We start from the raw sequence: 24861 nt of genomic DNA on the forward strand, positions 1-24861 counted from the left end.
TGGAAGCGAGTTGTTTGAGGGCAGGAGCTATGTGACACCATCTCATCTATATTTTGGGGGTTTTTTATAGAATCATAGCATCATGTCATGGTTTGGGTTGGAAGGGACCTTCAAAGGCCACCCAGCCCAACCCCCCTGCAAGAAGCAGGGACATCTCCAACCGGATCAGGTTGCTCAGAGCCCCGGCCAACCTGGCCTGGAATGTTTCCAGGGATGGGGCACCCACCACCTCTCTGGGAAACCTGGGACAGTGCTCCACCACCCTCAGCATAAAAAATTTTTTCCCAATGTCCAATCTGAATCTACCTCCCTCTGTTTTGAAACCATTACCCCTCATCCTGTCACACCAGGCCCTGCTGAAGAGTCTCTCCCCATCTTTCCTGCAGCCCCCTTTAGGCACTGGGAGCCGCTCTCAGGTCTCCCCGGAGCCTCCTCTTCTCCAGGCTGAACAGCCCCAGCTCTCTCAGCCTGGCCTCACAGCAGAGCTGCTCCAGCCCTCTGGTCATCTTCGTGGCCTCCTCTGCACCCTCTCCAACTGGTCCATTTCCTTCTGATCTTGGGGGCTCAAACCCTTTTTACCCTTTATCTTTTGAATTCCAAGCATAAAATTTGCCTTCCAAGGTATGCAGCTGGACACCTTACCAATACCTCGATTTTGAGAGGCCAACAGTTAGTGAAGACTTTTATCTGCAAGGAGTGTGAGAGGTTGGGAGAGTCTTGACCGTTCGATTCTGTTTCCAAACCGTCTGAAATAGTTTAAAGGAGTTTCCTTTGTACAACTGAAAGCTGTGGTGCTGTTTACTGCTAGAAGTGATTAATGTTGTTAGTCTTTGTCTCCTGCTGATGACAGTAATTTGCCTGAACTTAATTGCCGTTACCATGAAATACACTATTTTTAACTTTACTCCTAAGAGTGAGTTCTTATATAAAAAGTCACCAGAATTCACCAACAAGAAGTTGAAACAACTGTAAAACCAGTTCAGTCGTTTACAAGAACATAAAGCTTGGAAGAGGTCCTCTTCCCATGGAAATCCACCTTAGCGAGTTTCTAATTATTACTTGGCCACCTCAGCTTGTTGGGTCTACTCCTCACCCTTCTTCACTGAATGTTCTCTCAAGCTTTACAAAACCAACAGGGATTTTTGCTGAGGTTAGTTTAGAATTTTCAGTTTCACCTTGGCTGCTGGGCCTGTGGAGTCACCTGCAAGGACGGCCTCGTTGCTGCAATGCAAAACATGGGACTTTGGTGGAAAGCTGCCATCTTGGAGATCTGAGGAGCTGCACTTGGCATTTCTCAAGCAGAATTTATGATTTCTTCTCTAAGATTCCTTCTCTAGCCCTCCTTGGAGGCTACTTAACTCCAGGTTGAGGAGTTGCACTTTGCACTTCTGAGGCAGAATCATGGAATCGTAGAATGGTTTGGGTTGGAAGGCACCCTCAAGGGTCATCTAGTCCAACCCCCCTGCAAGGAGCAGGGACATCTTTATAGTTCCTTCTCTAAGATTCCTTCTCGAACCCTCCTTGGATGTCTGGATTCCTTCTCTAATCCTCCTTGGATGCTACTTAAGTCCTAGGTGAGAGAAGAGTTGGGACAGTACCTCTTAACCCATTGCAGCAAGGTCTATCAAATCCGCTCTCACAATTCTTTAGTGACAACCACAAGCGTGCCGCCTTTGTTCACAGCAGGCACAGAGCAAGAGCTCTTGGGAAGGAGCATCCAGCACCTGACTCCAAACTCCAGTTCCCAAAAAGAGATTACAAGGCTGTGCGGGCCTACAGGAAAAACGGGGAGAGACTCTTCGGCAGGGCCTGTTGTGACAGGACAAGGGGTAATGGTTTCAAAACAGAGGGAGGTATTTTTAGACTAGATATTAGGAAAAAATTTTTTACACTGAGGGTGGTGGGACACTGGCCCAGGCTGCCCAGAGAGGTGGTGGATGCCCCATCCCTGGAAACATTCCAGGCCAGGTTGGCCGGGGCTCTGAGCAACCTGATCTGGTTGGAGATGTCCCTGCTCCTTGCAGGGGGGTTGGACTGGGTGGGCTTTGAAGGTCCAATCTCACCCAAACCGTTCTGTGATTCTATGATTTCTCACCTGTATTCTCCTACAGCCTGGCACCACCACCAGTGCCTACACAACCCGTGAGATTCACCACCACTGCAGTGCTACCTTTGCTCTTACGTCACCTTCTCCCTCTTACTGCCATAGCTCTGAAAGCAAGAGCTGGGGTCATTTGATTTGGGTTTTACATTTATTTTTGGGTTTTGCATTTATTTCTGGGTTTTTCTCTCCTGCAAAATTGCTACAATAGCCCCAAATTACCTTACCACTCTTTTCTTGCGTGACCGTTGCCACCTTCAGCGTGCGGACAGCATAGGGAGCGCACGCAGCAGAGGTCTAGGAACGGCTGATCTTCAGTTTTAAGGTATTTGAGTTTTTTTCTGACCCTGCCTCAGGTTTCTCGTGGCATTTGGTAGTGCGTTATGGCAACGAGTAGGTGCGTGGGGTCTGATCAGAGATTGCCGTTCCAATTACGGGACGTGCCAGACCGTTGTTTGCTAGCGCGCTTCAAATTCAGATGAGCATCGCTATTCAACACCTGGCTGTTTATTGAGCAAATACTTCCCGTTCGTCAGATTTGTGCGGTAATTTTCCGAACGCAGGGAAATGGGGGACTGAACCTTAAGCGCTAGTTTTAATTTAGAGGCGGCTATGCCCGTGTTTGCTCGGCACGGCGATCCCAGAGCGCGCACGGGGCGACAACGCGGATGTAATTGGCGTTTCTGAGCCAACTGCTGCCTGCAGCCAATTAGCTGAAAAGTGACAATTTGTGGCTGCTGCACTAAGGATTGGAATATAAATCGATTTCCATCTCGGTGTAAGTTCAGAAGTGAGCTAGTTTTTGTATTTGCACGGTATCAAGTGTTTGTGCCGTAAAGCTGGATGGCTTAGTGTTGCAGTGAGCGAGGAGTGAGTAATTTCTCTCTTTCATTGGCCCTTCACACAGGAGCAGCGTGGCTCGTAGTCATAGGTGTGAAAATCAAATTTTAGTAGAGATTTTATTTTCACTTGCTGTAGAATGTAAATCTGAGCATGTGAACCTCTTTCGCTGCACCAAGTTGGCCGGAAGTTTTTCTTCTACGAAATATAAAGCAGCATTCTGTTGAGTGCGCTTGGATATAAATTGTTTTTGAGCTTCTGATGATTAATGAGTAATTATTTTGATGCAAGCAGGAGTAGACCAATCTGGTTTTATGTCTGGGACTTCTCTGTGATCCACTCTCCTGGCCCTTCAGCTGTCAGATCAGCTGGTGGTGCAGCTCTGGATGGTTTTCCTCTACTCAAATCTGTCAGCTGTTAATTGAGCATCACAGCTCTTCCTCCTGATGTTCACACCTACACCATCTCACGTATTGCAGACTCTCCGGGATCTCCCACCTCCAAATCACACTCTACTTCAAGTTGTTGTGTGTCAGAGTTTTTCAAGTTCCAATTAATTGCTGTATGACCCTTCCTTGTCTCAAACTTCTGGTTTAATTTTTCTATCTAGTGCTTTTGAAGGCTTGCAGGGATCAAGTCAGCTTAAATTTTCTTCCTAGCTTCAAAATGTAGGATATAGTTTTGCTGTTCATTTAAAAGAATTCCATGGTGCCTCTTGCAGGGACTGTCCTACTGCCACTGTCACTGTGACCAGGGTGTGGATCCACCTGAACGCTGGCTCAGCAAAGATCGGTTTTCAGCTGCAGTGGGTTGTGTGGTCTGATCCAGCTGCAAATGCGCTCTACACTCTTGCTGGGTAATGGGAAGTACGGGAACAAGTGGCTGAAGGAAGGGCACGGATGCAGGCTTGGGCACCAACATCGCTTACGGAAGGGTCAAAATGATGGTGTAGTCACAGTCTGTAACAAACTTTGCTTCCTTCCCTTGGAGATGCAAATATCTCTTATTTTTTCAGTGTAGGTGTCTTGTTCCGCACGTAACCGAACATTAATCCTGCACAGAGGGAAGGAGTTATAATGCTTCTCCCAGGTGCAAGACCTTGTATTTAGCCTTATTGAGCTCCATGAGTTTCTCATTGGCCCACCTCTCCAGCCTGTTAAGGTCCCTCCGGACAGCATCCCTTCCCTGCAGCATGTTGACCGCACCACGCAGCTTGGTGTCGCCGGTGAACTTGCTGAGGGTGCACTCTATCCCACTGTCCATGTTGCTGACAAAGGTGTTGAACAGGGCCAGGCCCAACACGGACCCCTGAGGGACACCACTCGTGACCGGTCTCCACTCGGACATCAAGCTGTTGACCACAACTCTTTCAGTGCAGCCATCCAGCCAATTACTTGTCCACTGAGTGGTCCGTCCATCAAACCCATGTCTCTCCAGTTTAGAGACAAGGACGTAGTTGTGCAGGGCAGCGTCAAAAGCTTTTCACAAGTCCATGTAAATGGCATCAGTTGCTTGTCCCTTGTCCACCGATGCTGTAACCCCATCATAGAAGGCCACCAAATTGGTAAGGCATGGTTTACCCTTAGTGAAGCCATCCTGGCTGTCACCAATCGGCTCCTTATATCCCATGTGCCTTAGCATGGTTTCCAGGAGAATCTGCTCCATGACCTTGCCAGGCACAGAGGTAATCTGTGACTGAATCCCATAAATCTCCTCTGCAGAAGTAAACAGATGCTTCCTTCTGAAAAGTTGTCCTGGGAGCTAACATAGCCAAGACAATTTGAGAGGCATCTGCCCAAAAAAAAGGTCATCTAGCGGTGCTCCTCCCTTGGGTTGCTGCTGAGTTTGCCTCATCCCTTGGTGAGCTGGGTCAGCTCAGAAATACCAGCTAACAGCCCTGCATTCCTACCGTTGGCTCTCTGCTGGCTTAACAACTTCCCTTGGCTCGTTGGAGATGTTCACAGAACATGTGAAACAGCAGCAGCGGCATGTGGCAGAGCCGGCGCCGCCTTTTAGGTGGTGGAGCTGGATTGCTAGATTGGCTTGGTTTTCCCTGAAACCTCGCCACCGAGGCTGTTAGAGTTGGCTTGCTCCTCCTGTTGAGTGAAGAGCACCAAGAACAATCCGTGTTTTCTGCCGTGTGTTTCGCTAGGGCATGTTGTGTCTGTGTTTAAAGGAGAACTGCGACTGGGAATGATGTCTCTCTTGAGCAGAAGAGCGGTCTTTCCCGCCATCGCTATCATAGAGTGCAAAATGAATGTTTTGATAACTTTGGCATCGCTCAAGAATACTTAAAACCTGTTTGTTTTTCAGCTGGTCCTTTGACGGAAGCGCAGGCACTCAGCATTCAGGCCACGGCATCCTATTACTGTTGTCTGTATTCTCCAAGGTCAGATTGAATCCTTGCCTCTAACCATAAAAAAGAAAAAGAGAAAGTGGCGGTGCTGCGGAGGAAACAGGAAGATGTACATCAATGTCCTCTGCAGCTCGTCTGGCTGTTGGCTTGGTCTCTTTGGAAGCCCTTGGAGCTCCCAGCCTTTTGGTCTCACGTGCTGCTTTTTTGTTCGTTAGTTTTGGTGCCGGGGCTGCGTTTAAATAAAAAGCAAAGCAGCCTGAAATCTCTGAATTTCCATGGTTTTTCCAGTGCTGTGTGGTCCCGTAGACTTACGAAACGTGAGGGCTCGTGGCGTTCTCCCACCTGCTAGGCGACGTTAATGGATCCAGCAGTAGGCACCCTTCTCGTATCTTCTGAATTCACAGCAAGCGCCAAACTCCAGTAGCCCGCTTCGCGTCGCATCTTCTCTGTTGGACTTCTTCGGTTTCATAAGTTAATTAGGCTTTTCTTCTTCTCTCCTTTACAATTCTATTACGGGAGCGTGTGCTGTCCAAAATACCAATTCCAATTGCACTTTTCCTCATCCCTCGTGTGAAGTAGGGTTGAAAAGAAAGGCAGCGCTCATGTGAATTGAGTCATTTTATAGAGTCATGGAGAAAGGCAAAAATACGACCTGTAAATAATCCAGAATTCTTAGCAGGGAAAGAAAATTTGAAGAAACAATGTTTTTTTGTGTTTGTTCATAGTTTTCTTGAACATTTAGATACTCAAAATGCCCCAAACTCTGATATGAAAATACCATACTTGAAATGTTCATCAGTACATTAGCAAGTTTAGAGTAGGGCTACTAATATTATCTATAATCTTAGAAATTATTTGGATTTGGACAGAGATTTGCCTCATGTCCGTTGTGGCTAACCGCTTGGCTTCTGTTTCTCTAAAATAACAGTAACTTCCAGCACACGTGGAAAGAGTTATGTTCTGATAGTTTACCGCATCATGGGCTGCATCAAGAGGAGCGTGGCCAGCAGGTCGAGGGAGGTGATTCTCCCCCTCTGCTCTGCCCTGGTGAGACCCCAACCTGGAGTACTGTGTCTAGCTCTGGAGCCCCCAACATCAGAAGGACATGGACCAGTTGGAGAAGGTCCAGAGGAGGGCACGAAGATGATAAAAGGCCTGGAGCACCTCTCTTATGAGGACAGGCTGAGAGAGTTGGGGCTGTTCAGCCTGGAGAAGAGGAGGCTCCGGGGAGACCTGATAGCGGTCTTCCAGTACCTCAAGGGGGCCTACAAGAAAGATGAGGAGAGGCTGTTCAGTAGGGCCCATTGTGGCAGGATGAGGGGTAATGGTTTTAAGATAGAGGGAGGTAGATTTAGATTGGATATTAGGAAAAAATTTTTTACACTGAGGGCGGTGGCACACTGTCCCAGGTTGCCCAGAGAGGCGGTGGATGCTCCATCCCTGGAAACATTCCAGGCCAGGTTGGCCGGGGCTCTGAGCAACCTGATCTGGTTGGAGATGTCCCTTCTCCTTGCAGGGGGGTTGGACTGGATGGGCTTTGAAGGTCCTTTCGAACCCAAACCGTTCCATGATTCTATGAAAATGGCAATTTGACTTTGCAGCTGAGCTGAAGTTCTGCTCAGTACCTGGAGGAGGCTCTGCCGGTCCCCATTGCGAGACACGCGGTGTTTTCCTGCAGTTACACTGCTTATTCCTGTGCTACAAAATGAGTTTTTTTGAGAATGGAAAAATGAATCTTCTACTGTCACTTCAACTTAATTAAAAATCCATGCCGCTAAGAAATTTGTGCCATATTTTTCCTCTCTCCAGAATGAACAGTCTACTTTGAACAGCTATTTCTAACCAAACTTTCTATGTAACTGAATTAATTAAGTCCTCGGAATAGATTATATTAAGAAATTAAGCTCTAAGTAAGCAAACCATTAGCAATTATGATACTAAATTGCCTGTGACACGGATTGGTCAGGTTTAATAGCATAAAGTGTTTTCAGCTTGTGAGAAGGAAATTGCAGAAGCCAACCTAGACTTTTTTTTATTCCATAAATGAGGTACAGATCCTCAGGTGGTCTTTGCAAGAGAAGAGTTCCAACAGGCGGGGAGAAGGACCACCACCACCAAAGCATTTATGATGCTTCTGTGTGAATCCTTCTGTGTTTTATTTCTTTCCTACAAAAAAATGAGAAGCCCTTCCCTGGTAACAGTTTAGAGATGAGTTCTCGGTCTCGCGAATCTTTCATGGGATCTCTCCTTTTGTAAAATCAGCAGCTACTTGTTCCTCCTTCTAATTGGCACAAGCTTTGGTTTCCACCACAGAAACTGGTCTTAATAATCATCTGGAGAGGATTGGCCCGTTGATGATTTCTTTGTGCTTTTAATTTTCTTTTTCTGCAAGAAGATTTTTAAATATAAGCTGTTGATACATAATAAGGTCTTTGTTTTGAAATGTGTATTTCATAGTCAGCATCATAATTATTCTCAGATCGTGTTTCTAAATACTGGATATATTAGGTGTTTGTATTCTGGGATGTGATATTTTAGTACGAAAAGCCTTAAAGAAATGCCAGAATGGTTATGCGTATATAAAACCACCTCCGTTACCATGCGCTGAGTTTTAAAATAAAAAGTGAAATCACACTCACTCTCTTTTTCTAATCAGAAAGCTATTAGGAAGCGCTTTGTAAGGGAAAAATCAGCAAGAAACTCTGTGTTTTCTTGTCTTTTGTAGGCGGTGATATTGAGGTCACGAGCATCTGGGCTGCAGGTTTCGCATTCGCTTTCCAGCGAAACAGAAGTTCCGCGCTGTAAAGGAGCTTTCAGCTTAAGAGCATTTCCATATATTTACAGGAAAACTGTTTTGGTCAGCTTCTGTACCGAGTGACAATGGATATTTAAAGCAAATATGGCGATAGAAGGTGTTCTAGAGCAACAGAAATCCAAGGAATAACTCGTTTTGCAAATATTCGTGATTTTGGGGATGTGGCTTACTGGGGGGAGAGATTTCTGTTTGTGCTAATGATGCCACAACATGCAGGTTATTAAGGGGAAAAAAACCAACAAACGATGCCGTAAGTGAATTTAATATCCATGGAAAGCTTTTGTAAGCGCAGAGCTCAGTTTAGTTTGGAAATGAAGTCGGTTACTTCATGAAAGAGTTAACATCCTGCTGTGGTGCCGAGATTGATAGTCGGAGGAAATAGGAGGTACCTGGAACGAACTTCTGGTTCCTAACAGCGCACAAGTTGCCTTGCTCTTGGCTTCCCTCCCCTCCGCTTTGTTATTTTTCACCAGGCTCCCTAATCTTGCCTTTTGCCTCCAACCACCTCCCACTTTCCCCTTCGCTTCTTCCCTCTGTATTTTGGTTTTTTGTTTGGTTTGGTTTTTTTTGTTTTTTTGTTTTTTTTTTTTTTGTCCAAAAAACCCCGCTTGTTTTCCGCGTTGCTTGGCGGTGTGAGCGGATCGCAGGGCAGCGAGCTGAGATGAACGCCGTAGCTGTTTTTACAGTTTCTATTCTCTTCTGCGTCTCGTGCCTTTTCGCTGCTCTGGGTGTAAGTTCCGTATTCCAGGAGATTTCCCTGTACGAATGTAGTTTGAATAGGAGCGTGAGTTTGGAACTTTGAAATATTGTACGTTGGGTCGCTGTGTATGCAGTAATTAAAGATGCTCTAATTATCTCTGTGAAGCTTTTTGGTTCTAATTTTTGAACTGGTGTTTCCTCCAAGGCAGTTAACATGCACTGAAGACTATTCCTTGAACATTGTTGGGAGAGAGAGATGTTATTTATATTAATTTTTTGGATATATTACTTCAAAATAATGTGAAGTGACAGTTCGTTTCCTTTTCCCTCAGAATATTTCAGCGCTGCTTCAAAACAGCGTTCAAAAGTGTTAACGAACTGAAGTAAAGATGTATTTCGTTGTAATTTTTTCATCCCTGCAACAATGCATCTCGAGTATGAATTTTCTTTTCAGGAAATAATAGAAAGCGTTTGTTTTTCTTTTGCAGATTGCATTCTCACAACACAGCAACTTTATGGACCTGGTGCAGTTCTTTGTGACGTTTTTCAGGTACTTTTCATTTAAGACAGCTAAATATTTCTTCTTTAGGAAAAATCTTTGGGTTTTGTTTTTCAGTATACTGTTTGTTGTTTTGTTGTTTGTTTTTTTCTTTAATTAAACATCCTGCTTACATCACAGCCTAGAAAAGGGAAATCTTTATTACGTTTAAAGTATTTAATCTGGGAATATGTTAAGAAAATTCTGCCTGTCTTTGCGAATGCATCTCGTCCTCTGCATGCAGGGAGAGGGAGGTTGCGGGTGGGGGAGGCTTTTTGAAATGGAGAAGTTACTTTTGAAGTGATCTAGAGGACCTCATCTGAGTTACCACATCATACAAATAATGTATGGCCTACAGAAATTGCAGATGTTCACACATCGTCAGACACAAATTATAAATGAAGGAAGTGGTTTTGCAGAGTTAAGCGTGGCCTAATTTCACTCCTGAGGTAGCACCTTTGGATTTTAAACTGAACTCTGAAAATATGTCAAGTTAAATACAAAAGTACATTTCAACACTGTTGAAGCCAAATACTCCTCTGTCCGTCATGAACTGCTTGGTGAAGTTTGTTTCTTAGTGTGAAGTGAACTGGTGATTCCCCAGCAGTGGGAACCAACAGAAGCAGTTTCAATGCTTGTTTCCTCTTCCATCCGTCAAAAAAATAAAGCCCTAACAAAGAGTTTAAATGTCTCCCAAAACATAGCAGGCCATCTCTTTAGATTTCAAAATCTAATGTATTGGCCTCTCTTTTAGGAACTGTTAATGCTCCACAAACATAAAGCAATACTTGATCAATCAAGAGAACTTTAATACAATCCAGGTAAACACCAGACTTGAACCACCACCTGGCTTCCGTTGATAGAGAGTCGGTGTTTACTCCTGGGTCAGACAAGCATTTGTCCTGCTGGATCCGTCGTAGTCCAAGCCTTTCATAAGAGTCTTTGTGGCAGGGTAGTTACTAATAAAGAGAACAAACAGAGAAGCATTTGGTTCCTTAGCTCCTTCTTAATGGCATAAGGTCAATCCGCAGGATCCATTGGTTCTTTAGACCAGCATCCACCTGCATACGAGAGTTTGAAGCTCTTCGATATTCCATTATGGGAAGAGAACGACAATTTGAGGCAGAAGACAGGAGAGTTAAGTATTTCAGTGAGCACATGCAGTTGAAAATACGTGTCCAGAGTTAGGCAGGTTGAAGATAGTCAGCAGTGATTTTTCCTTCCCTCCCTCGCCACTATCGCGTGGATCTCCTTGAGAAGCAATGTTGCAATATTATTTATTGCAAAAGCCTAAAGAGAGTTCCCGAAACCACCTTTGAGGTATAGGCCACCTCTAGCTCAAAAACTGAGATACATCTCAATTCTTTCAGTGTAATGAACACAAAAAGGGACTTTGTTCTGGAGAATGTGTGTTTAGAATGAGTCTGTTATCACATTCAAGGGTGTTGCTTAATTTTGCTGTTCTGTGGGAAATTTTGGAAAATTCTCTGTGCTGGTGATCTTGTAGCACATCTCCATCTTCTAGAAGTTACTCTTTCCACTTCATTGTAACCCCATCCTAAACATGGTCTTCTGTCGTGCTACTGGAAGAAACAACTGTGTATTGAGGTGCATGGGGAACCCTACAGAGAAACGGGAGGTTTAGGTTCTCAGTTTCGTTGCTGACGTTTGTGATTATTTAAGTCGGTTTGGTCCCACCAGTGAGCACTGGAGTGCAAGCTGGATTGCCAGACTCCAGCACTGCTTGATTTATGGAGAATCACAGGCACCGACTGGACGGACTCTGTGCGGCACGCAGAGTTACAGAGAACAACATCAGGCAGTGATGAAACATGACTGCTAGATTTTATTTCCGTTTAATTTAAGAGCCAGGCCGTTGTGGGTGAGCACCGGTGTGCCTCACATCTAGAGGTGCTGTTCGACTCATGGAGCTCCTTCTGGAGCTGGTGTTCAGCACGAGGTGTGTGGCTGTGTTACCATCGTGTTATTTTGCAGCACGTTAACATTTTATTTTAAGCTAAGAAAATGTCAGTGGATAAAGGTTGGGTAGAACGGTGAAGTTACGGGGTCATTAATACTGCATCGTAATTGGAGCCGCAGGAGAAATGATATTCTAACCACTGTTAACCTTTGCAGAGCTCAATTAATTGCAAGCAAACTGGTTTTTCTGTTTCCTCCTCTCTGCTTTTTGTAACACAGCTCTTCATTTACAGATCTTGCTGATAGTTTGAGCTGTTTTGACAGTCTCTAGTAAACATTTTTCTTAGTATCTGTGCTTCCTTGTCTTCCAAAAAAAATCTGTGTGCTACCATGCCTATCTATACTATGTATTTCTCACCGGTGTACTTTTACATACAGAAGATGTGAAAATATTTGTTATTTTGGATATTTGGCCTTCTAAGCTCGTATTACTCATCAATGATCCTTTTTATTCCTTTTATTAAAAAAAAAAAAGTGCATCTGTATTTCTGCTGTACTTCTCTACTTTATTGGCCAGTTCTGAGGAGATTTGTAAGAGGAATATTAAGAAGGATGTGTAAGCACCACAAGAAGTAGCAGAACAAGAGCTGAAAGCATGGCTTGTATTCTAACACAGCTGGCTGTAAAGAAGTAGAGGGTCATGCTCGTAACCCTACAACTTGTCAGGAGAAGACCTCTTGCTCCAGAACTGTGGGAGTGACAGGAATGTCACAGCACGTCACTGCTGCCGTTCCTTTTCCTAGTGTAGAAGCCCTAAGAAACTCAAAATGAGGAGATGGAGGTGTTGACCAACAGGCTTGTCTAAAAGGTCAGAAGTGTGAAGGGAACAAAGCCAAAGGGTCCTGCCAAAGAAGCTGTTGAGCCCTGCAGGGTATAGAAGACCTGTAAGCCCTATAAACCAGGTTTGCTGTCTCCTGGAAAGAAGCCAGCAGATGTGACGAGGACCTGACAGCCGGCATCCCTTATCCTCTGTGTGGGACACAAGTGATGTTGGCCAGACCAGCCAGCCGGTACATTTGACATTTGTGAGAGTGTGAATGGGTACAATTGTTTTTTCTCTGGGGTTTTGTTAAATAACATCATCTTCAGCCTGGAGGAGAGAAGGCTCGGAGGGACCGTATTCTGGCCTTCCAGTACCTAAAGAGGGCTGATAAGAAAGAGTGGGACAGACTTTTTAGCAGGGCCTGTTGCAATAGGACAAAGGGTAATGATTTTAAAATAAAAGAGGGTAGATTTAGATCAGACATAACGAAGAAATTTTTTATGATGAAGGTGGTAGCACACTGGCCTAGGATGCCCAGAGAGGCGGTGGATGCCCCATCCCTGGAAACATTCCAGGCCAGGTTGGCCGGGGCTCTGAGCAACCTGATCTGGTTGGAGATGTCCCTGCTCCTGGCAGGGGGGTTGGACTGGGTGGGCTTTAAAGGTCCTTTCCCACCCAAACCATTCTGTGATTCTATTCTATGATTTCATCCGGAGCTTTGTTACATTGGTTTACCGTAGACCTCTGATGTCTAACACGGCATTTCTGTTCTGTGTCCTCACATGCACAGTTCATCTCATTTCTTGACTGCTGCCTGTCATCTTTCATATCTGCCCTTGAAAGGTTCTTTTAGGGGTGTTCACCACTGACTCTCTTTAGTCCCATCATAGTCTTGCAGTGATTATTAAAAATGTTTGTTTTTTTTTTTTTCATGAATGGAACAAAAGTTGCAAGTTTTTGGTTTCTATGGTGGCACGTGAAACCTTGTTTGCATCTACTAAGGTCTGAATATCAGGTAGTGTAATTTTATTTTGGTGCAAATAATTGGACTTGTTCCTCAGAAAAACTTCAGAGGAAGCGATGTTTGTCTCCGTAAAACAGTCAGGCAGATGGTTTAATATGCTGTATATTGTTTTTCCTGGCTGTAAACGTTTGCCCGGTGTTTTCAATAAGTGGGAATGGCCAGTTGCAATAATTCAAACCTGGAATTGTGCTTATTAAATAATTTCTCACTGCAGCAGAAATGGCATTACTAACTATGTGCCTAAAATGCCATCTGAATCAGTTTTCTTTTTGAGGAAAAGGGAGAGTTTGGGAATATCTTTGCATTATTTCTGGCAAGATGAAGAAATTTAACAGTTCAGCATCCAGGACTGACTTCTTTCCATGTTGTCCTCATCACTTTTTACTTTGTCCTCCACAATGGTCACACACAGACCAGAGCAATTAGACTGTTTGGTCTTTCCTCTGTTAATTAGCCCCATTATTATCTAAGCCCATTTACGTTTTCGGCCTCTCAAGTCTCCTGTGACAATGTTGTGGTTTGGGATTTTTAAACCTTTATTGAGTGGGATTCAGTTTATAGCTTTGACACCTTCATTTAGGTTTTTGCATGTGTTTTGTCGAAGCTGCTTTTCTAGTCGGTGCAGGTGATGGACACCAAAGTTCAGTTACCATAGGTGTCCACTTCAGGGTGAGCCACTTAGCTCTCCACGGACCACTGGCTGTAATTCATTTGGATGTTTCTAAGGAGTTGAGTTGACGAGATGACTGGGTTAGTGCAGGGACTATGGAAGAGAAGAACTGAGAATGGAAGGAGTCTACAAGGCCAACGCTATGCTTGATTCCCGATCCCACTCATAGCTGCAGCCTGCTCAGACACCCCCGCCTTCGGAGTAGCTTGTTCTCATGCCTGAAAACAGTACGAGGGAAAAGCCTTCAAAGCACAGGTCAAAATAACACTGATTTCCACTCCAGTTTCAGCATGTGTCCCATGATTTTTGGTGTATGTACTTGAAGCTCCATCTTCTAGACCTGCAAGATGACTTTTTCCCTTTATTTGATGTTAGGCTCTTCATGATATCATAGAAGGACTTGTAAATCTGAACCCTAAAAAGCAAAACAAAACCAAATTAAAAACCCCAAACAAGCAGAAAACCAGACAAATATATTAATACCTACTTTCCCAAAAGACCTCAAACTTCCAGTTAGACTGATCTTGTGTTTATGGAAGCTGCCATGGTTTTACAGGGCGTCATTGGTTGTGCTAGCAAATAAGTCGATTTTTAAAACAGATAGAAAAGAAAAATAACATCACCTGCCACAAATGAGGTGGGTTGTGGCTTGTTAAACCTTGGTGCCATCCTTAGAGGGAAGATAGGGTCGTTAATCCGTAGATCAGATCTGTTTGCTGTCGGCTGCGGATAGTTGTTTGGCAAAAGCCAAGTGTGGAACCATGTGCATTATGTACTCGTTCCAATTATTTCAAGTTTTAATGCATCGAGTACTTAAATATGTGTCCTGTAACCCTCCAGCATATTAAAATTTGCTTTTAAATAGCACTTAAATAGCTGCCAATTCATCAAAATAATTTGGGATGTGTTTCTAGCAATCATTGCAGTGCTTTCTGGAATTATTGAGTGACCTATATATGTTAAAGCGCATTAGTATGGAGGCTGCTGTATATTCTGGCATTTCAAACTGCCGTTTTTATTAGCAATTCTGATGTTGATAAACATTGCAGGAGAGTTTAATAATTGGGCCCTAATAAGCCAGATGGATTTTCTTCTTTCCTCATGAGAATGCGTCGTATCCAAGTGCTGATGACGTTTTCCGGCCATTTAAAAATTTAAGTGTAGCTGTTTGAAGAGCTTTAAGGATACCTGGAGTGGAGAGAATGTCCTCTGTGCTATGAAAAGGAGCTTGGAGTACAGGATAAAACCAGACAGGGTGTTAAGCTCGGATTTTTGTGTCAGCATGGGAATACAAAGAGCGCTGAAGGCTTATCAGTTAACGATTAATGCACATGTTGAGGGCAACTGAGGGGAGATTACTTATAACTATGTTGCTGATTTATTGTACTTAAATAATCTAATAAATAATTAAGAATTACTTAATTAAGCTATTTATCAAATAGAATATTGTCCATAAAATGTAAATGTATCTTCTCCCGCTATTGCAATATTGGTGCTGCATAAGCAGAAACTTTTATAACTTGCGTAGGCCGATGGAAGCTGCATCTGGTAGAACCTGACCCAAATGAGGAGTGATGTTCAAATTTCCACGGGATGATAAACTCTCCAGGGGTGTTGGATGTCTCCAAAGAGAGAGAGAGAGGTGGCTCTTTGTCCTTCCAGTCTGATTTCACATCTGAGTTTTCTGGTTTGCTCTTTTTCTCTTGGAAAATTGAAGTGCTCTCAAACTGGACTCATCACTGGCCTGAGGAAAGTGGAAACCCAACAGCTGATAGTTCCGGTATGGCTACTGGATGTGCTGCCTGTAGAGACATTTGCAGGACTGCGTGCAGACCATGCTAGGACGTTACGAGCCTGAGAACATTTCTGTCCCCTTTACCTTCTTTTCGGAGAGACCGATGAGGAGAAGCGTTGTTTGAGATGGGAAGAAGCGTAGAGGGAAGACTTGAATGAACAGTGGATTTCAGGGATGAAGGAGGCTCTTGGTAGGCTGTTATTTTTGGAAGAGAAAGAAACAGAAGGTGAAGCAAGTCCTGCAGCAAAGGTTTATTTTTAAAGCCATTTGGAAGTGGGTGGATATTTGTAGCTGGCAGAGCAAGACATTTGGCCAGGACTCTGCCACCCGTAGGCTTTCACTCCAAATCAGTTTCCAACATGGCTCTCGTTCCACGCAGCTGTTTCTTTCCGCTGCTTCCATGTTTGCACAGTTGCCTTCCAACAGAAAGTAGGAGGAAAAAAAGCTTCTTTAAAGCCACTGATGTGAAGACAGGTCTTTTTAACTTATTTCAGGATGGTTTAGGCTGAGTAAACCCAGCAGATAGATCTTGACTTTGCTCTACGCCTGGGGCTCTTCCAACAAATGATGAACTGCAGCCCAGCGTGCAGACGCTGCCTTTTATTCCCAAATGCTGCCAAGAGGAGGTAGCAGAAGGGGGAAAATGTATTTCCTTAGTGATTTTATAGCTTTTGTGGGTATTTGCTGCCTCCTTGTGATGGTACAAAGATGTATGGTGCCGTTCCTCTGAAATACAGGGTACTGTGGTGAGCGTTTTAGAGTTTTTATTAGTCTTTAATTGTTAATTTATCTCTGTGCTTTCTTCAGAAAGTCTTGGCTGTGGTGCCAGAAGTGAGGCAGGAAAGAAAGCCATGAAAGACTCTGGCACGTACAAGCTTGTGCAACCTTGCGTTTTGGGTTTAATATATGAATAAAGGTGATCCTCTTAGTTCTCCACTCTAGATTTCTTCTCCAAGGGAGTAAATAAATATGTAGGGAGATCTTGGTTTTGGTCAGCTTGAACACAATAAGTCCGTAACTCATTGAGGTGGCGTTTTTCCTAAGGAGCCGTCCTCACAGGAACTGGCATGTTTTGAAGTGTGTCCTCAGTTCGATGTGTATGTTCCTGGCGCTCTCTGAAAGATGCGTATGAATGGAGCACAGACATCTTATAAGGGTCACCTACCGAAAGGTGGAGATCTCACGCACTTTACTGGTTATGCACGGCACAAAGCAGCTTCATCTGTATGCTTGACCTCTTGAGAACTTCCTCCTGAAGGTAAATTTCCCTAGATGTGTCTTTATAACACAGAGATGCTGGAGATTGATGAAGCATCTGGCCTTTTTCCTTTGCCCTTTGGACTTCCACCTCCTTTCCCCAGGACCGGTTAGATTTGGATAAGCCATGGCAGTAGATGTTGCCCGTAAGCTGGCTCTAAAATGCTTTCTCTTGAGATGAAACTTCTCGCTGGAGTGATGACGTGAATGTGATCGCCTGGCAGGCGTTGCGCTTTGGCAGCATGTCCTGGGGACTCCTGCAGATGTTTGGAATATACTTGTTTTCATGGTCAAATTAAATGTGGGGCCAGGAACAGTTTTGCCTGCTGCGTTGAAGATTTTGTTTTATTTCCACCTTTAATTTGTACATTGATGGTAAAACGTTGCTGAAAAGAAAGCAGACCAAAGATTTAGCTCATGGTGCTAGCTGTGCTGGTTTTCCATAGACACAGTTTAGATTTTTGCTCTTCAGGGAGCACTGTCCTCTTTGGACCTTGGAGATAAAGCAAACATTGCATCTTAGAAAAAAAATTAGGTTTCTTTGAGGAAAAGGAAGCCTAAAGAGGACAAAAAGCTTAACCAAACCATTGAATAAGTGTGGTGGCATTCACGCCGTGGGGATCTAACAGGAGTCCCAAGATAAATGAGGGCACTCAAAAATTTTGCTAGTCCATCGTTCACTTCTGCCTCTTCAGGTGTGGCAAAAGTGAAAATCCATCTAGTCCAAACATGACCTTGTTCAGGAGAGGAAATATTGTTTCCAGGTGGTGTGGATAGTCTGCTGTTGTGCTTAATACAGTGGCAGGGAGCTTCGGGAAACAAAGGGAGAGCTGAAGGTGTGAAATTCTCAGTCGTCAATAATGCACGTTAGCTTCTTTACCAAAATAGCAATTAAAGATTTAATGCGTGCGCTTTGCTAGTTAATTGGGGCACATTGTTTTTTACTGCAAAAGTCAGTAGTAATCCAGTACCTCTCAAAAAGGAAAATAAAATAGCTATTAAAAGTGCTTGTTGAAACTGTTTGTGTTTGCAGAAAAAAAAATGGCCGGGCTTTTACAGCGAAATAATGTCAGATTTTAATATTTAGAGAAAATGTGGGGGAAGTGATTTGGAATGCATTCCTCTTAAAATGAGAAAGGCCAAACAAATCTCTATGTGATCCTGCTTAAATTTATAAAGAAGGAGACACTGTAGGAGTCTTTAAAAGCCGTGCAGACGTTTTACTGCTGAAGGTGCCAATTTTTTAATATCGTGTACTATAGGATAGTAAAACATAGTTCTGTGCATATCTCAGCCTGAAAAATAGAGAAGGAGATGTGCTGTCCTTCGCAGTTCGTGTAAGGCAGACAGCACGGCGTTTATGAGGAGAGGGGACAGCAGGAAACTGGTGGGATGGGATGCCATCCATCATCATGAGCTTTGCTTTTGTGGTCAGCAGTGCAACAGTGGCTTCGTGTCAAGTAGAAGAAGTCATCATTGGGGTCATGGACATTTGTATGAGTTGGGTGGGAGAGCACAGCGAAAGCGACAGCGTTTGGAAGTGGGAGGTTTGGGGATGTTCTGGTTTTGGTTAGGGAAGGGGGGCTGCCGTGGCAGCTGTAAGAAGCTTCTAGAAGTTTCCCCTTTATCTGGTGGACTTGGCTGGGCCCAGGGTGGACCCGCTGCTGGCCAGGGCCGAGCCAATTGGTAGCAGAATGTTCCCGGATAACGCCTCTGCAATAACATATTTAAGAAGGGGAAAAATAAAAAAAAAAAAAGGAAGACATGAAGAAGTGGAAGTGGGGGCAGAGAGGGGGAGGTGCGAGCCTTCTAGGCCTTGCGGCCCTCACCCGCTGGCTTCCCTCCGGGTGGCCGACTGGGCCTCTGCAAAAAGGATTGATTTTTTGGAAGCAGAGCTGAGTTTGCTTTTGAATGCAGGGAGTATCGAGCGGTTGTGGTCTTTCTCCCACCGTAGTCTTTCCTGCGCGGCTGTGGGTCTCCGTTGGGAGCCCCGGAACGGCGAGAAAGGAGCTGTGCCCAGAGGCAGGGAGAGGGCCGCGCCGGTTCCTCCTTTGGCAGAAATCCCCGGTCAGACATACAGAGCACAGCGTTCGGCATAAATAATGTGCTTTAGGAAGTCCTATGTGCTGGTTAATCTTCCTTTAAGCACTCTAAATATGCGCTCTAGCAAGGGGAAGGAGGTTTGGAGGCATTTTTTCTTACCCATCAGTGCGGTACTTGAGAAGAGAGGCGTTGACTGGGGTTCAGATATACAAAAGGAAAAATTTTCATCTTGGAAAGCTCGTGTGCCTTGAAGTTGCTCGTTAAGTATTCATTGTGATAAGATCATAACTGCCAATAAAGTCAGCTTTTATAATTATTATTATTATAACTGCTTTTTGTTATATCTACTTCTTTGTATTTTCCCTAGAAGTTGATAAATTTATTCATCCTTTTCTCCTCTTTAGATTTAAGAAAAGCAGTATAGATTTGGGGAAATCAATAAATGCCTGTAGTTCTGCAACAGCCAGTTAAAAAGAATCTACCTACTATACACTTTATTTTTGTGATTTGGAAAAGGAAAACAAAATAGCAATCATTTTCTCCTTCTTTCAAGACTTTTCTTTTTTGGGTTATCCTCTCACTTTTAAATAGCACCAAAGGTATTCAATACTGGCGTTTCCAGTTTGCGTAAATCTCTCAGCCTTACTGTTCTGATTTCCTGGTAAAAATTGGAGGATGTTTTATAAGGAGGTCAAATAGGTAACTCTGGAACAACAGTTTTCTCTGAAAATAGATGTACATCCTTCCTCACCGGGTGTCGCGAGCACTGAGCTGTGCAAACCACTCTGCACTGCTCTATTATCTTTCATCAAAGTACCTCTAAGTATTATATGAACTTTTAGTCTAGTTTTTTTGATTTGCTAGAGTTTTTCAGCTGCTATTATGTTATGAACGGGGATAATAATTTGGTTTTTTTTCCCTTTGCAGTTGTTTCCTGTCTTTGCTCCTGGTGGCAGCTGTGGTTTGGAAGATTAAACAAAGTTGCTGGGCATCGCGACGAAGAGAGGTTAAAATGACAAAATTGAATGCTATCTCTTAAATGACTTTTTTATAGTTCTTCTCTCTTGTATTTATTCACATATGCATACCATTAACCTTCAGTTGAGGATAAGCTCCACTAATCTATAAATGCTTCTGTTTAGGGATTTGTAATAGTGTACTTTCGATTACAGTTTCAGTGACAAACGATTTTATTTTAGTATCCTGATGCTGCAGTTTCTGTGAAGAACAAAAAAAACAGGGATGAATGTCCTACGATCCCAGAACTTGGGTTCTAGACAGCATAATACAAACCCACCGCCAATTAGGAGATTCTTTGCATGTTTTGAAAGAGGAAGTTTCTGCACTGAAGCTCTGAACCACATTAGCTCCCACTTTAATCTGTTAAAAAAAAAAAAAAAGGTTAATCCCCTTTTTCAGATTAAAAGCTTATCTAAATGTTTTGGGGTTGTTTTTTGTTTTTTCACGGGAACATAGTAGCGTAAAAGAAAGGTGGGAGAAACCATCCATGATTTGGAAAGCTCTAGTGTGCTACTTAAAAAGGCAATTTGCAGTGCTAGAGCTTTCTCCTCTTCCCAACTTTTTATTGTTTGCAGCATGTAAAAAAGTTTGTGCTTTACACCCCCCAAAATACAGTTCCTGCTTGTTTATCCCTGATGCATTTGGTGATTATTTTTTTTTTCACCACCTTTTTTTCCTACTTCTCAATTGAAGCTAATTTGATGATGCACCCGAAGCGCTCAGGGTGACCGAGACAGGACGGCCAACATGTCGCTCAGTAGCATACAGAATGTGTCCTTATTTCTCATTTTTTGTCTTGTGCAATCTATTTACTTGTGTGCAAAATGGGAGAAGCCAGACTTTATTCAAATGAGTCCGTGTGCGCTTTCTATATGTAAGTGTGTGTACGGCATCATTCGAGACTAGATCTCGTTTCCTGAGCAGTGAGATGTTTCTCCCCTGCTTTTGGATTTTTGGGTGCAATCTGCCCATACCCACAGATTTTCCTCTCAGCTGTTCTGCTGGGATGAAGCTCTTGGCAGCTGCAGACGCCTTATAACTGTTCTGTTCGAGGGTGTTTTATTAATACGTAGTAGTTGATCAAGAGAATCCTGGTTTTACAGTGCTGAAATTCTGTGCAAGTACCCATTTCTTGAATATCTTAAAAAAAAAAAAAATAAAATCTGTGTCTGGTTATACTTTCCAGTGCAGTAGCAGGAATAGTATAAATTTATTCCATCTGAGGATCTCCTTTCTAACGATAAAGCAGGATGATGTCTGATAACTCTCTTCCTCTATTCTCTCTTTCTGCTTCCGATGTTTGTGCTCTTACTAGTGAACTCAAATGCATAATATAACCAGAGGTTTTAAAACAGATAACCCTTAATCTTTGAAATAATTTAAGTCTTTGTGCTTTTCTGTATTCTCTGAAGAAAGATAAATTTTGAGTAGGGCAGCTGGTTTTTTCCTTCTGACTTTCTTGGTAAGAAAGCGAGCTGGAGTCGGCATAACATTCCCTGTTGGCTCGTGAGGTTAAATGTTATCTAGGAATGTATAAGGAATATAGACTGAGAAGTAAATACTGTGCTTTGGAGCTCAGTTGAAGTATTTCAGCAGCAGCCTAAATGAAAAATGTCTCTGTAAATTAAGTTATTTCATACTGATGCATGTTTTAAGGAAAAAAAAGCTGGAGCACTAGCAAAGTGTTGGCGTATTTTAGTCTTAATTTCAGTTGGCATGCGTGGCTATTTGACAGGCAGTTCATCAGTGTGGGGTTTTTTTCCTGGCAAATTCCTGTCTTGTGCTGTTATTTGTCTTGCTCCTTTACATCTAGTGACTCTGTCTTGTGGTTCATTGAGCTCTGCTGTTCCGTTCCTCTTTTGTTAGAAATACTTGTAAAACTTGAGGAAACCTTTTTAAATCTGTACTGTGCCCTTATTAGATGTAATAACACAGACTGTCTCCAGACACAAAAGTCTGCCCCAAAATTCTTTGACTTTTTTCATTATCTAAGATTATTTTACAGCTTGCAGGGTTTGGTTTTTTTTTTTGTTTTAAATGTGGACTCTCAATAAATCCTAACAAGGCTCTATTTAAACATTCCTAGTTAAAATAATGATTAACAGCGGTTTGCTGCACTGCAGGTTTTAAGTGTGCACAAGTTTTACCCCTCTGTTTTGAGGATGTTTCTGGAGCATCTGATTTTTAGATTTGCCATTCTTCCTTCCTTCGGAAGTGGCTGCTCTCTTTGGTTTTCTCCATCACCCTTCCAGGAGGCTTTGGTCACAGGGTTTACAGACTGGACTGGGAAAACCAGATTTTCTTTTATCACTTTTTTTTTTTCTCTATAAACTGCTGACACAGTTGAGGAAGGCTACCTCCTCCACCTCCTCCACCATATTACAGTTTAGAGGCTGGGTGAAATGAGAGGTGGTTAAGCAGCAGCGGCAGGACACCCGATTCAGCCAGCAGATCGTAAGCTTTAAGTTAATATATGCTGCAGCCCCGGAGGAAGATATTTCTCTGATTTGGGCTGTATTTTTAGAAGTAATCAAGTTACAGTCGCCTGTCTCCCATGGGTTGTGCCGTAGTAATTCTGCACGTGTTCTCTAATCTTCACCCAAAAGTAAGTAAAATATAATGCAATCTGCAGGTAATTCCTAGCTATCAATCACTTCTGCTTCCAGTATAAGCATGGCAAGTGCCCGACTTCTTATCGCAGTGCAGGGGGAGAAGGAGATAGCTGAAGCTTAATCTGAGATATATATAGGACAGAAAAGGGAGTGTGTTGAAAGGTCTGGTAGTCAAAATGATTCAGACAATATTTCTTGGAAAATGTGCTGGGAGAAGTTGTACGACTGTGCTTGGTGTGTCAGGTTAATGGAACAGAGCAGCGTCATTTGATTGAAACTCAATTTGCATTACTCCTTACTGAGAAAGCAGTGTACTGCAAATCCAGAATCTACATCAGGATCTTGTAAAATAGATAAGATTCCTCTGACTTTTTTTTTTATTTCTACAGCTAATCCTCTTTGACCAGCTGCCTGCACATCTCAGTGCTGATGTTCCTCAGCCTTAAGGCTAAAGGGTCTTCTGGGTGTGCAAACACGGCGTAGCAAATGTATAGTTGGAGGAGAATGAGTTTGGAGCACTGAGCGAAAGTTCAGGCCTTCAGAGTATAAAACTTGACCTGAAATAAAAATGGGAACAATTTGTGTCATATCAGGCATGGAGGAGATGAGATTGTAAATTGTGTGTTTATTCCTTCTTCAGTGAGCACCAAGTTTAAGTATCTTCAGACATCTTAAAGAGGGAAAATGGAAATAAAAAGGCAACTTTTACGGAAGACTTAGGATGAGGTGAATGACATGAGGAAATAGGGGTAGGAAACCTTTCTATCTTCTCTCTAGAAAACAGCACGTTAAATGTGTCAAGGCAATAATAGAGAATAATGCACTAAATAAGAGAGTGGCATTAGAAATGTAACATGCTCATCTGCTGTCATAAATTTCCTGTCCTGTTGTTTTATTTTAGCATCCAGATCCTATTTTCTTCACCCTCAGCCTGCTTCATCTCCTCCACTTTGAGCAAGAAATAGCTCCTCTTAATGTTTCCAGCCAATGGAGCGTGGGTAGCGATTTGGCCATCCCGGTGTAACTGTCTGCGTGAGGGTCAGCTGCATCGCTCTCCGTGCCCCGTCGGGGTGCGTTGGGAGCATCAACGCCAAGCGTGTAGAGATAATTGAATTGGGGTGTCTAGAGCTCAGCTGCACCCTTAACCTGCATAAAATTGTCTACATTTTTTCTCACCAAGACTATCCAGGAGTGAACATTTTTACTCTGTGCACTGCCCAGCTTATTCAGGATGGGTTTTGTGTATTGATTTCCTGCAGGGATTATCCTTCTCCTTTCCGACCTCATTGCTGAAACCTTTTTCTCTCCCAAGTGTACTCAAAGTGTAGCAGCGCTTCTTTTTGCACTGCCATCCTCTTCTCTAGTGTCCATGAACACTGAACACAAGTTAGGCAGGCGGTTTTCTGTGTTCATTTTTTCAGCAAAGACTTTCCGAGGGATGTGTGCTGCGTACTATTTATTGCCCTGCTTTTGTTTTCTTCCCCTTTTTTCTCTCACCTGTATTTCATTCACTTCTTATATCTTATATACAGTAAATCAGTATCTTCATCACTGCCTAGAGTCTCCAGTGACGTCTTGGAAGGATCTGATCTTGACCTTATGCAAGAACATTAAAAGGTCAGGTTACAAATGTCCCTAGATTTGGGCAGTCCTAGGTGCTTTGGAAGCCTCCTAAAAAAACGAGATGTGCCGGTGCTGAACTTTCCTGCAGTTTCTCCAAGCTCACAGCAGTCGTTTGGTATGTAGACCACCTTGTTCGATGGCACCAACAGTGCTTTTCAGGGTCTGTCAGCTGAGAAGAAAATTTTAACTTCTTGTTGGTGTAGTTTGTAGAAGACACACGAATTGGAGGAGTGAGAGATCACGGCAAACAGAGAACGTATGCAGAGGTCTGGATTACGTGGTCAGCGCACTTGGTTGTCTCATTACAGGGTGAAATGTAAACCTGTGTATGTATTTGTTTAAACAGTTGGGGTGAGTTTAGTTCCCAGAATACCTATTCCCTGGAAAACAGACTGACATGATGGTGGCTGTGGTTATTTAATAGCTGTGTGTAAGTTCCCAGTTCCTATGTTTGTAAGTAGAGTAATAAAAAAAGAGCAGAGGGTTACTACTGTGTGTAACCGGTTATTGGAGTCTTGTGTCCACTCTGGTCTCAGCAGTGCCTTGGGTGTTGCAGATGGTACAGAACAACCCTGCAGGATTAATTTGTTATCTGGAAGATAAGCGAGAGACTAAAGCATCACAAATTACTCATTTTATCCAAGGAAGAACATGTTCAGATTTGATGATGTGAGTCAGTGTCTGCAAAAAGGAATCGTAGAAGATCCATGATGGGTTGAGGGTCT

The 24861-nt window shown here is 43.2% G+C and overlaps 1 protein-coding gene across 2 annotated transcripts in view; it reads left to right on the forward strand.

Moving 5' to 3' along the window:
* The window catches only part of ATRN (attractin), a 149095-nt gene that overhangs the window by 98950 nt on the left and 25284 nt on the right, over positions 1-24861 (forward strand). For both annotated transcript variants that reach the window (XM_086746152.1, XM_086746153.1), the window contains exons 25-26: positions 9300-9361; positions 19809-19887. In XM_086746152.1, coding sequence (XP_086602278.1) covers positions 9300-9361; positions 19809-19887 — 141 coding nt within the window. The remainder of the gene's footprint in view (positions 1-9299; positions 9362-19808; positions 19888-24861) is intronic.

This window comes from Chlamydotis macqueenii, chromosome 4 (assembly GCF_036417535.1).
Source record: "Chlamydotis macqueenii isolate bChlMac1 chromosome 4, bChlMac1.mat, whole genome shotgun sequence".
Taxonomy (NCBI): domain Eukaryota; kingdom Metazoa; phylum Chordata; class Aves; order Otidiformes; family Otididae; genus Chlamydotis; species Chlamydotis macqueenii.